At 32.2% G+C, this 12998-nt stretch overlaps 1 protein-coding gene across 1 annotated transcript in view; it reads right to left on the bottom strand.

Annotated features, from left to right (window-relative positions):
• Positions 1–2767: 2767 nt before the first annotated feature.
• Positions 2768–12998, bottom strand: part of LOC127287746 (chondroitin sulfate N-acetylgalactosaminyltransferase 1) — a 57665-nt gene continuing 47434 nt past the window's right edge. Inside the window, exons 5-10 of the mRNA XM_051314841.1 lie at positions 7558–7677; positions 5068–5731; positions 4803–4985; positions 4461–4643; positions 4059–4206; positions 2768–3674 (exon numbers count right to left, since the gene is read on the bottom strand). Coding sequence (XP_051170798.1) covers positions 3396–3674; positions 4059–4206; positions 4461–4643; positions 4803–4985; positions 5068–5731; positions 7558–7677 — 1577 coding nt within the window. The 3' untranslated portion in view covers positions 2768–3395. The remainder of the gene's footprint in view (positions 3675–4058; positions 4207–4460; positions 4644–4802; positions 4986–5067; positions 5732–7557; positions 7678–12998) is intronic.

Below are 12998 nucleotides of genomic sequence, written 5' to 3'. Positions count from 1 at the left end.
GGATTGCCTTACCCAAGAAGTACCACCGTGGCGGCCCCGGCATCAGAATAGGGCCCCCCTAGGTTACCGCGTGTCGTAAGAGGCGACTAAAGGATACCCCCTGCTGGAACGAAAGCGGAGTCCCAGCTAGGGGCTGGCAGTGCAGAGGCGTTCATGCAAGTCAAATATTTGTTCGTCCGTCCTCAATGCGATCCGTGCGTATCGGATAATTGAGAATGCGTCCTAAAAGCCACGGTGATGATAGTGAACTCCTGTAATGGTAATGGTAAAGGACGGTGGTCTGTGTTATACTTGCAACTGTTATTGTCTAAGGAGGTTTTCTTTAGAGTTTTTCTGGCATCAATCTCGCCGCTGCCAACAATTAACAAACCTGTGTAACATTGGTCAATAAGCGTCCCAAAATGACGAATGGTTCAATCGTGATGTTCCAATAGGATGGTGGCTTTGGCACGTGTTGCCGCTTGCCTTGACCTGAAGTAGTTCCGAGTTTTTCAGAAATCACTACCTTCCGGTTGGTCTTGGCATATATGTGGTGCATGTTGTCGTATTTAAACGGTAACCGACCGCCAGTATGGCCTCCGGTTCTCCGGATAGTGGAAAGTGGTACTCATACCTGAGTAGAATGGTACCACGGGACCTGTCTGGAGCCCAGGAGACCTTCGGGTCTCCGCCAGGCATTGGGTATGGATCCGTGGTGACAGTGGTTACAGCCCACATCGCTTGGGGTTAGTGTGCGTTAGCACGTTGTGCACACGTCTTTCGTATTCGGTGTGTGAGTTACATTAACTCAACTCGGCTAGAAACTTGCAGAGTTTCCAGGGATTGGAAAGGTCCCGGCTCTCACCAAGAGTGGCAATCGTGACTTAGGTCGGTCGCATTGTCAATTGGCAGGTGACTGGAAGAAATGCTGCGTCATCGGTGCTGGTCAGGCATTAACTCTTGACCCCGTGTCTTATGGGGAACCGTGCTTGTATACCTGTACAGGGAGTTCTTGCACGTTAAACATTTAGGCGATTACCCAAGAAGTAGACGTCTAGGAAGTATTGGTTGAGGAACTCCTAAAGCCAGGATGCAGGAAGGTGATGGTCTGAGGATCCAACAGGCGGGAGATGAAGCTTGTGATTGTAGTAACCAACCCAGAAGAGGCGGTAGGTTAAAGGAATTACGCGGCATTAAAATTAGGTTTATGTGCTGCCCAATTAGGAGTGTTATGGTCATCAGGTGTCATCGATGTCTTGGTTACACCAATATAGCAAGACACAGTTAGACGAGAAGGTTAGAAGGCACAAGGCATCCAAAGACACCTAAAATGTCAGACCTAAAGTCTCTCCTTGAGGAAGCCAAGAAGACTGTCGCAAGAACAAAAAAGAAATAGTCCAGAAAAATCATCAGACTCATTGTCGTGTGGAAGAGATCACAGGGACTTTCACCTACGAAGTTTAAAGCTTGACGGTAGTTCCGTATGATGCAGATCTGTCCAGCCAAAGGTGTGGTTTTTAGTAAGATCCCAAATTATCTCGAAGCACCTACTCCAGGTATCTGCCTCGGCTATCAAAGGTTTTGCAGATTTTAAATTATTAAAAAAAAAACAATAATAATTTGACTCAATTCATTAAGATGAAATTGTGTATTTATATCATTTTATTTTTGTTTACATAACATTTCATACAACAAAGAATCATATCTTTCAATCATTCAAAAATAACATTAAATTTATTGTATAACGAAACATGTATTATTTTACACAACTTTCAATGCTGCTAATTATCTAATTGGTGCAGACTTCTTTTTCAGAATTAATAGTTCTTTCTTGTTCCTATTTCCTTAGTTAAAACGTATACTTAATTATTTTTTGTTCCAAAAATCACAAAATAAAATGGTTTGAAAATTAATTATTAATATTACCATTCACAATTGTATGTACAATAATTACCTCGGACGTATCATTGAGAGATGAAATGTAATAACAATTCGAATCAGCGATGAAATGTCATCCATTAATTTTAATTGAAAAATTACACTATTTCCGAAAAAGTCTTTTCACGTGATATGCTTCATGCGTCTTTTTTGGATTAGAAACTTTAATATTATCTTTTTTCTATTTTGTATTGTTTTTGAGTAAAAAATTTTGAATATAGTTTATGAAATTGAAAATGATATTTAGTAAAAAATAGAAAAATGGTAATTTTGTGGCTTAAATGATTTCTTTTTATTGGTAGATTATCATCACTGAATCGACTATTGTATTTCTAATTGACCTCGAGCAAATTCGTCTCGTGATTTTGTAAAAATCCAAATTTTTTTTTTGTTCGATAAACAATTTTCGCTGTAGAAATTGTCATAAAAATTGCCTTAATAATAAAGTCCTTCCACTAAATTGCAGAAGGAAATCACAAGTCCATTTCAACAATTCCAAGGAGCAATCCAAATTCGTTTTGCTGACAATATTTCTCGTTAAAATTTCGAAATATTTGATTTTGAAGAAAATCAACACACTTTTATGTATATCAACTTCTCACAGCACAGTTTATGATGACTTATCACAATAAAATCTTTCTGATAATTTCAATCAGATAAAACAAATCAACAAACAAAAATTATCTAATAATTTGTCTAACTTATATTTATAGTTAGCTTTATTTTGTCACAAAATTTTTTTTGTTTTTTTCATTACGAAATAAATAATTAACAATAATAAAATTAATAATAACAATAACATTATTAATAACAATAATAAAAAATATGATAATTATAAATATATATATACATTATAAATGCACAATAATTATAAAAATAGAAATTTTTTAATTTTAGAAAAGTAAAATTAAAAATGGAATTTGTGACAGTCTAAATTCTAGTTTAAAAAATTTCTTTTCATTTAAATGTTTAATTAAGACCGTGTCCTAGGAACAAGATATTTTCGTTGAATATAATTTTTCTTTACATTAATCATCTAAGTAATTAAAATAAAAATTTAGCTATTGTAAATTAAAAAAAATAGAAATTATAAACATGAAATTTTGAAATAAAATTATCTATTCAAAATCTATATGAACAAATTGGCTAAAACTGAAGGCACAGGATTTATTTGACACCGGTCTTAATATTTCTTAAGCATTTAATTTTTTTTTCTGAAAAGTTACTTTTGCAGCTATATTATTGTTATTTCGTGCAAAGGACTAGATTTTTCATTTCATCCACAAACGTAAAATACTCCCTTGGACTGTTATTGTTTCATAAAGGTTCTATTAAGTTTTTTTCGATACTTTCGGAACTGATATATTCCTTGAAAATAACCATCGAATAAAGATAACACTTTGCAGGTTTAAAGGATTCTTTTCTTTCTTTATACAGAATATTTACAGTCAAAATTCTTGGCGATCGGCTTTAGGGGATCAAGTTTGATCCTTGGATGTCCTACCCACTGTTTTCTCTTTCACTTGAGTTTGCATTTTAGTGTGCTGCTGCTTTGGCAATTTTTTCTTCTCCTTTTTTAATGGTGGCTTCTTTTTTTTTGTCGAAGACGATTTTAGATTTAAAGACTGACTGGCAATGTCTTCACGAAATGCTAAAAAGCCTAATTGAGCATGTGAGGCCTCATTTAATGCTCGTGAACGAATACAAGCTCGATATTGATCTGTTGATAATCGTTGACCAGGTCCACCCGAGCAAACCTGAAACAAATTCACACAAATGTTTTTTAAAAGAATAAAGATTTGCACACAATTCTCTTATTAATAAATTAGTTGAAGGGATATTTAAAGCACGGACGGTGAAGAAAGACTTTGATTTGACTAACGATGAATATTAATTAAGAGCTCTTTGTGATAGTGAAGCATTGCTCTTCAAGCTGTGTCCACGTTCGGTAAGTAGCATCAGTATATAGTTATGTAAAAAAAATTTTATTTTATATCGAGTCTATAAAATTATAAATGAATTACAAGCTGAGAAAATTTTAAAGCATATTTTTTTAAAAGAATTTATCTAAAAACATAAGTAGGTTTATTTAGTTTTTCGATTTTTATATAAAAAAATAGATTCTTCATCTTTAGAATTACCTTTGGATGCCAAATATGAAAAATCCCCGGATCTGTAGCTCTAATGACCTTGATGTTGCTCTTAACGTATTTTCGATATAAAGTGACATCTTCTCCACCCCATCCGACAATATCCTCGTCAAATCCTCTTACCCTTAGAAAATCAGATCTGCAAATATTGTTACATATCTCTTGCATAAAAATAGATTCAAATCCAAACGTTGAGAAAAATAAATTGAACAAACAAAATTCTTTTAAAAATAGTTTTTAAATTTATAATTTTGTTGAAAAAAAGAAATTAGCGTTTGTTAAATTGTATCTTTTAATATATTTTAATTAAATATTTGATGTTTATAATCTTTTTAAAAATTTAAATTAAGGTTGATGTAAAATCAAGATTATCGTATTCATTGTTAATATAACCTGTATTGACATGTCATCCCGTATCCGAAATCCCTCCAAAATCCGGTGTCTCTTGATATAACCAATTGATCAGTTTCAGGCGGCACTTCGCGACCCTGAAGTGTGTACACAACGTGAGGATTATATAGACTAAAGACAATGGGATAATAGACCTTTCGACCTGGAGCCGTATTCCATCGACACCTGTGATAGAAGGACAAGTTTCAAATTTCAGAGCATTATCGATCGATTCAAAGTTTCAATTCAGATTAATGTTGACAGCCATTTCCTCCTCCAATTAAGTTATATTTTTGGAAAAAATGAATACAAAAGTTTCACTAATTCTAAAAATTTTGGACTCACCTGTCCAAAAATCTGGCACTAAATACAACATCGACATCACACATGAACAAAAGAACATCTCCCTCTCCTTCCCAGGCTCTTTCAGCACCAACCCTTAATCCTTTGCCCCTTGAGAAAGTTTCATTTAATGCCAAAAGTCGCAAATTTTGATTTGTCCCACCACTACCACGAGTCATTAAAATCCTAGACATATTTAAAATCATCTAGCTAATAAAAAAATGATTTTTTAAATTAATAAAAAATACCAAAAATAATTTCCAATTACCTTGACATAATAGCTCTAGCTTCTGATAAGCCTTCAGTACCAAAATAAACAACCGTTAAATGTACTCTTCTATCATTTTTGAGACCAATCTTCACAAATTTGTCCATAAAACTTTGAAAGGTACTTGTTCTACCAGAAAGTGGTAGAATTATATGAATCAGTTCCTTTTCCTTGGCATGTTGCCTCTCAGTTGAGACAAATTGAATAGGTGCGTAAGGCCTCATTAAGGTAATTTTAGTATATCCCGAAGGTGTTACTTGTGCAGCACTTTTATTTAAGTTCTTTGTCCTAAAGTACATCTCATATTGAGTTCCTGTAGTTGGCTCAATTCTATAGAGACCTTCTAAGAAATCTTCCAATGTATACCTTAATGAAAGCGATGATACATTTTTATTTAATGCATCCATTGCTTTGGTAAGAGCCTCAAGTAAATCTTTTCTTTTAAATCCAATTGGTTTTTCAACAACACGTTTGCCTAGACCTAAATCGACTGGATAAAGTCTTGAGAATGTAAAATGATTGAATGCTATTAATTCATATTCGTTGTTTAGTGGAAGACCCTGAGTGATCTCTGCAAATTCAACTTGTCGACGTGCTGCCAAACAATCACCCACATCGCTGGCATTTATTAATGAAGACGTTTCACTATGTCCGGGTGGTCCTCCTGAAACAGTAAAAAATTTGCATTCTAATATTTTTCAAAATTTTCAGAATAATTTGTTTTGAAAGGGAAATATGTGATTCTTTAATAAAAAATTTTAATACAGTTGCTGACTGATAAGGTAATAAAATGTTATTGCCATGGTAACTAGTTAGCGATGAACATTGATTGCTGAAAATAAGTTCCATTTTTGTACATCGAATTTCCTATATCTAGGTCAAATGTTATAATTAAAATTCTCATTCATGATAAATTGAAATGCAGTTAATTATTTTATTATAACGTTGAAAAACCGACTCTGAAAACATTGGTACGTGTAGTAAGGTACAATAAAGTAAATTCTCTAAACATTATGCGAAATATATTATGCTGGGATGCTGCTGGCGAATATCCAATATTCGGTTACATATTATATGTTAATAAAGCTATAATTTAGGGTAATTAAAATATTATTCTTTAAGTAGTTTTTCTTTTATCTTATCACGCATTAATTATATTCAGTTTCATATATTTCTATTGAAAATCTCTTTATTTTCTTCTCTTTAAATCCTTATCGACTGATATGTACTGGTAGTGCAAGGGTTTTAAAGCACTAAACTCGAAGGAATCTTCAAACAAATAAAAACTTCCAGTTGCAAAAGGCACTCCAACAAGTAACGTACTGACATAAATTTTAACCTCCCTCCCCTCATTCCATTTCTACATTCTTTTTCAAACCCTCTTTTTTTTCGCTTGCACCTTGTGATAATGGCCTTTCTGCACAGTTTGAACCGTTTCAGCAATTTTCTTTTTTGCGTTATCAAACATTTATGTTCTTTGTTCTCTTCTGGAAGAATGCATTTGAAAGGATAGAAAAGAGTACTAGAGAATTAATTTACCGTTTTCTGATAATGGAAATAATCAAAGGGAATGATAAATCAAATATTTGCAATTATGTTGATTTAATGAAAAATGTTTCATATAATTTCATTCCTATTGTTATTAAAATCGTTAGTAATAATTATTCAAAAAAAAAATTTTTAAATTCAATGAAAATAATTTTAAATAATAAAAATCCCATTACAGTATATTGACACTTACAACTTTTAGAAGCAAGCAAGGATAGCTTTAAAATTTATACGAGAAAGTACCATTAAGTAAATGATATAACGATATTTGATTTAAGTTCGTCGTTGAGTCTTTATAACTATATGAGTTGAATTAAAACTTAAAATTAAATTAAAAATAACGTCTGAATTCAATTTTACTGCAGGTTAAATAGTTGAATTTTTATATACTTTTAAAACTAAATTTATTAAATAATTTTAAAAACGTATTATTTAATTTCAAATTTAACATAAAAAAAATTTTTTCAAATAAAAATTGTAGAAAAAATAATTAAACGAGAACATGAAAAAGTCACAAAGCAATGCGTCTTAATAATCAAAAGGGTAATTTCTGCGCGTTGGTAACTCCAGCCGGAAACCACGTCGGCCTTGATCCCAGAGAAGAAGATTTATCTGGGCATGAGTAAATGACATTAAGGAAGATCGATCGACCGATGGAAGGACCGACTCTGTAATTACAAATCCCTCGTGCTTGACTTATCTATACAGATCGCTTGCTAATCTCGAAGGTTGAAAAGGAAAAACGGTTTTCATTGACCTCAGAAAAACGTCGTTTTCGAACTCTGCAAAATTAAGTGCTTCACAAATAGACCACAAGATACTGTTAATTAAAATCGATTTCAAACACAATTTTCATCTTTTAACATTAAAATAACGTATCGTAAATATATAATTTTATTTAAAATATTGTTAAATATTATGAATACAAATTAAATTATTTACCAGTAAGCTGCAAGATCTGCAGCTTTAATGTTCGAATTTCAGCTGTAAGCCTCTCAACCTCGAGTCTAGTTTCTTCTTCCCTTAAATTTGCTTCTATTAAATTTGCAGCTGTAACAGGACCTGAAAAATAATTAAAACAATCTAGTTATTTACGATAAAAAAAAATTACAATTCAATAAATAATTATTCTAAATTCATACAGTATGCGTCAATTTTAATAAATAAGGAAAAATCTGTTTGTTATATGAAAAATTCAACTTTAAAGAATCTCTAGAACGCTCCCTTTAAAAAGCTGTAAAAGCGCGCGGAATGTTATCAGTGACCATTGCTGCATGAAAACATGAATTGCCCGGATTCCAATAGTCAAACGATTCGCTTGACATTTTAGGAATGCAGAAGTCCTCGTTATATCGAAACAATTTCCACATTTTCCAAATTCTCAAAATTGAATATACAATATATACAATAGAGATTTGAAATAATTTTAATTGAAGAAAATAAAAATTGATGTTTATATATTTTTTTTATATATGAGACGCACAGATTATATAATAATAAAAGTTTTTAGGTCGATGTAATAAATATGATATTAACTTTGTGATTTTATTCAACTGGCTTTTACAGTGCACGTCTTCTTTATGGACTCACTGTCGGATGGTATTTTATTTAGCTTTATATTCACTACACACGGTCGAATGCTCCCTCCGGCGTTCTCAACAACTTTATGACCCAGAAACTTACCATTTTGGCTCCTCTTACCCGACCCAATTTTCCATAATACAAAATAAAAAAAATGTTGAATTTATTTTCATGCTATTTGTGAATTAGAAGTAGGAGCTTTTATTTATTTCATTACTTGTAATTATAATTCGAGAAAACAGATTAAACCTAGTCGATAGGATAAATTTGTTATTTTGATTTTGACTATAATACGTTTTAAATATAGAAGCTCTGACGTTGGTCCGTGACCATCATGAATGGGAAACCGACACAATCTTGCAACACTTGTAGAGGATTGATGCAGGTAGAGGTCTTTGTTGAAAATCAAGCTACTTGATTACGTTCTCATGGTGCCTGCAGATCCTTACGATAGATTCGCTTATTGTTTTATGTTGAAAGCCCATCCTAATGAATATTGTCGTTAACAGATTCACCCATTTCCCTCTCCATCACTATAGTTATTGAATTCCATATTATAATATTGGTTGCCCGCTTTACCAATAAATAAACTATTAAAGGAATAAAGGAAAAGGATTGAATTTCGAGGAAAGTATAAATTTGTAATTTTGTTTAGACATTCACATAAATTATTATTAATTATTCAACTTACAACTTATGTCACCTAATTCAAATTAATAACAGAGAAACAGGTAACCAGTGCACAGCACTAAACCACTGCGATTACTTTTGTTTTAAAATTGTTTATAACGATCTCTCCAACACTCTTAACGCGTAATAGAGACGACCGATCCGGAAGACAGACGCAAAGCAATTGAATTTAAATATAATGAGAGGAACCAAGTCAAAGCGGAATAGACTATAGCGACATACGATAAACAGAATAAGGGAAACTATAGTATATAAGGGAAAGACTGTGACTATGTTACAATATTTGTAAAATGGATAAAAATAATAATTAATAAACATATTACAGACAAAAATTAAAAACGTTTTTTTTCAAATTATGCTAAATAATGAAAGTAATGTTAATTAAGTTACAGAAGATGAAACAGAAATAAATGTAAAGTTTACAGTTGTTGTACAATTACCAAGCTTGGTGAGTTTGACTTTTCTCTTCCTCTCTTTCTCAACGATGCTGTGCAATGTACAAACTATATTGTACTACGAGAGGGTTTACGGCCTGTAAAGAATCGGGCTAGTAAGTACGATAAATTGTGTGGCGTTTCTCCCTCGCGCACAGAGTGTAAGTGAAATAAATGTCTCTGTTCGTTGCTTAATGGGCATCCTGTTTCCCAGCGTCTTAAGTCCAGTATCACTCTCTCTTTCTCTTTTTCTCTCTTTCTCTCTTTTCTGCCAGACATGCTTTTTGACACTAATTCATAAAAATGTCCGTAAATCCATTCACATCGAAAGCATCCTCCATTTAGCTTTTATCAGACAAGCTTCCTCACTTATAGTCTCAAGTGACAAGAAATATTTTTACTTTCTGTGAAGAAAATACTTAAAGTAATATGGTATTATTTATTTTTTTTTTATATTATTTGGAAAATAAAATTTTTATTTAAAACGATAAATGTTTTGTTACTTGCGACATGAATGCAAAAGACGTTTTTCACTGATGAAAAAAAGTTTATAGGCAATCATTGAGTGAATCAATCACCGCACGGCTGACTATAAACGCATTTTCTACTGAAGAAAGCGAGTGTGATATATCTCACAGTAGTTACGATCGGATTTGATCAGACGCAATCTGATCGTGTGGAAGCTTATACTGATGGATTTAAATTTCTAAATTTAGTACCAAGATTTTTAAAAAGATATTATTCAATACTTCTGTTAGAATATTAACTTAATACAAAGAATATACGCGCAAAGACTGAATAGAGAAATAAAATGTACACAAGGATTTTTGGCATGTAAAATAGTATAGGCTTAATTTTGACAACGGGTAAACGAGGACTGGCTTCAAATTACCTGAGTACAGACCTTAGGACCTTCGTTCGGGGATGTACATTAAGTGGGGAGGTCATAAACGGACCCTTACAACTTTTCTTGAATTTCACTATTTGTACATAGAAAATAAATATGTCGCAAATATAATAGTTGTAGTTCCAACAACTTCAAATACTTTTTTTTGTCAAACACCTTTTGTATTGTCATATTTGTAAATATGTCATTGTATAGCATTATAATATTTATTGTAAATCCTTTTTTAAAATATTTTATAGAATATTATATAATTTTAGAGAGAATTTAATTCAAGGCTTTGATATATATGTATAACTGAAACGTGTCATGCTTTAGGGAATAATTTTATTTATCCCTTGTCAAACTTGTTAGGGTCAACAAATAATGCAGATACGCTACAGAGAACTTTGAATCCTACATCCTAGGGACAAACAAACTGTGATAGCCTTCCTGTTTGATCATACACTTAGCCTTCGACATGAGTATCAACCTACATGAAATGTGTACCCAAGGGCGAACACAGTATGTTGACCTGCATACCCATCTACTAAGTGAAATGGCCTAAAGTTTGCCAGCTACTCGGTACTCGTTCATGGGTTTCCACCCTCACGTGAGTTTAACTAGCTCTTTCATATCTCTATTACCAGTTCCTCTTTCATCGTCCTCTTTCGTCGTTCTAGTTGACACACCCTTTTTAATGATAGAACTAATAGTTATATAATCGAACATATTTTTAAATTTTAATTCAAAAAAGTTTATCGAAACAAAAAAGAAAATTGTTTTCATCCGGCCAAAAATTGAAATATAAACAAAAAAAAGTAATAGAAAAATATGATGTAAACAAAGAAAGAGGGTCGCAATTCAATTACGATATTTGCTCGGGGAATTATCAATAAATCGAAAGGGACTCGAATTCTGACGTTTTCAGTATAACGTTATATGGACATATAAGTGTTTGTCTGAATGTATTCGTGTTAGCATGATCATGTTTGTACAGTGCGGGTTGTGTATTATAGACATTCATCATCGACTTCCAAATAACGATGAGAATACAGTGTCTCGTTGTTTACTGGTAATTTTTCGTTTCGCTGAGCGCATTCATTAACTCGCTAATTAAATGCGCGCCAATGAACATTGAAACAAAACGATCAACCAATATCATTCGATGAGAATTAATAACGGAGCTTTCACATTTCTGCTGATTATGTAATTTTTGGGTGAGGCAAATTTTCTTTCTATACACAAACCTTGAAATTCAACTTTTTCTTTTTGCAAAAAACAGAAGCAAATCATTTATCCAAATAAGATAATTTGATATTGATTCTCTGAACAATTCCACATGTATATGCAGAACCAGGTGCCTAAGAATTATATTGGAAGCATTGCCGCATCAAGTAATAGCACTACAGAAAGCAATATGGCGGTACTTGAAAATTGAATTACGCTTATTGAGATCGGTGCTTCATACTAACAACCACATGGAAAATCGATTAGCAAATTCATTACTCTAAACCAAATAACATGTTTCGTGTATTTATACCATAAAAATATATCTTTAGTGTTGGAACTACAACTATATTTGCGACATATTTATTTTCTATGTACAAATAGTGAAATTCAAGAAAAGTTGTAAGTGTCCGTTTATGACCTCCCCACTTCATGTACATCCCCGAACGAAGGTCCTAAGGTCTGTACTCAGGTAATTTGAAACCAGTCCTCGTTTACCCGTTGTCAAAATAAAGCCTATACTATTTTTCATGCCAAAAATACTTGTGTACATTTTATTTCTCTATCCAGTCTTTGCGCGTATATTCTCTGTATTAAGTTAATATTCTAACATTTAGTGTAAAATACTAAATTCTAAATCATAGTCATAAAAAGATTTCATCGATTCATAATAGAAATTGTATACAACAATTGCGATAAGAATGAATAAAAGGGTGTAGGTCAAAGGACCAAAACTCGATGGCACTGAATTTTCCTTCGAGACATGTGGCTTCGCATGCACGTGACATTATTTATTACCACGTGCGATACCCCTCTACCAACCAGGAAACGCAAGCATTTAAAAGTAATTTATATCTACCAGCAGGTTTACGAGCCGGAGAGTAGATGGAACTTTTTACGAGGAAAGAGGATTTGATAGCATCACACAACGCTATTTTAACTACACTAAACCCTTTACAAATTACCAGTGGCTTTAGTATTACATCCCAGAAAAACAAAATCCATGTCAAGGAAAAATCTTCTATTTCATGGTACGGGGGAGAGGAAAAAAAAAATTCATTACACACAGCATACCTTTATAATAAATAATAAAATCCGTTTATATTCGCAAATATATACAGATTGCAAATTATTTATACATAAAATTGCATATAAAATATTTATCTCCAAAGATAAAAATTTCAATTTTTTTTTCAATAATTAATGTCAACTTTATTTATAATTAAAAAAAATTTAATAAAAATCATTTTTACAACTATTTTAAATATATTTCTTAATTAAAAATTCTTTGTCGATCGTTTTCTTTTGTACTTTATCAATTTTTATAAAATCTAAAGGAATAGAGAAAAATGCCACACAAAAACCAAAGCAGTTGATATATAAGATCGGTGAACGTATAAAAAAAGGGTACTTTTACTAAAAGCCAAGAGCTTTTATCTTTCAAAGGCAGTAAAAGGTTAAAAAAAAAAAAAAAAAAAAGTTCAGTCAGCTGTCGTTGTAGCTTCAAGTTTCGCCGCACTTTGCAAATATTCACTGCATGTATCGCGCATAATTTGATCGTAAAC

Source organism: Leptopilina boulardi, unplaced genomic scaffold (genome assembly GCF_019393585.1).
Source record: "Leptopilina boulardi isolate dan_hultmark-lab unplaced genomic scaffold, ZJU_Lbou_2.1 LbouV2_372, whole genome shotgun sequence".
In the NCBI taxonomy this organism is placed as follows: Eukaryota; Metazoa; Arthropoda; class Insecta; order Hymenoptera; family Figitidae; genus Leptopilina; species Leptopilina boulardi.
The sequence above is the reverse complement of the archived record's forward strand: the minus strand, read 5'-3'. Positions and strand labels throughout refer to the sequence as shown.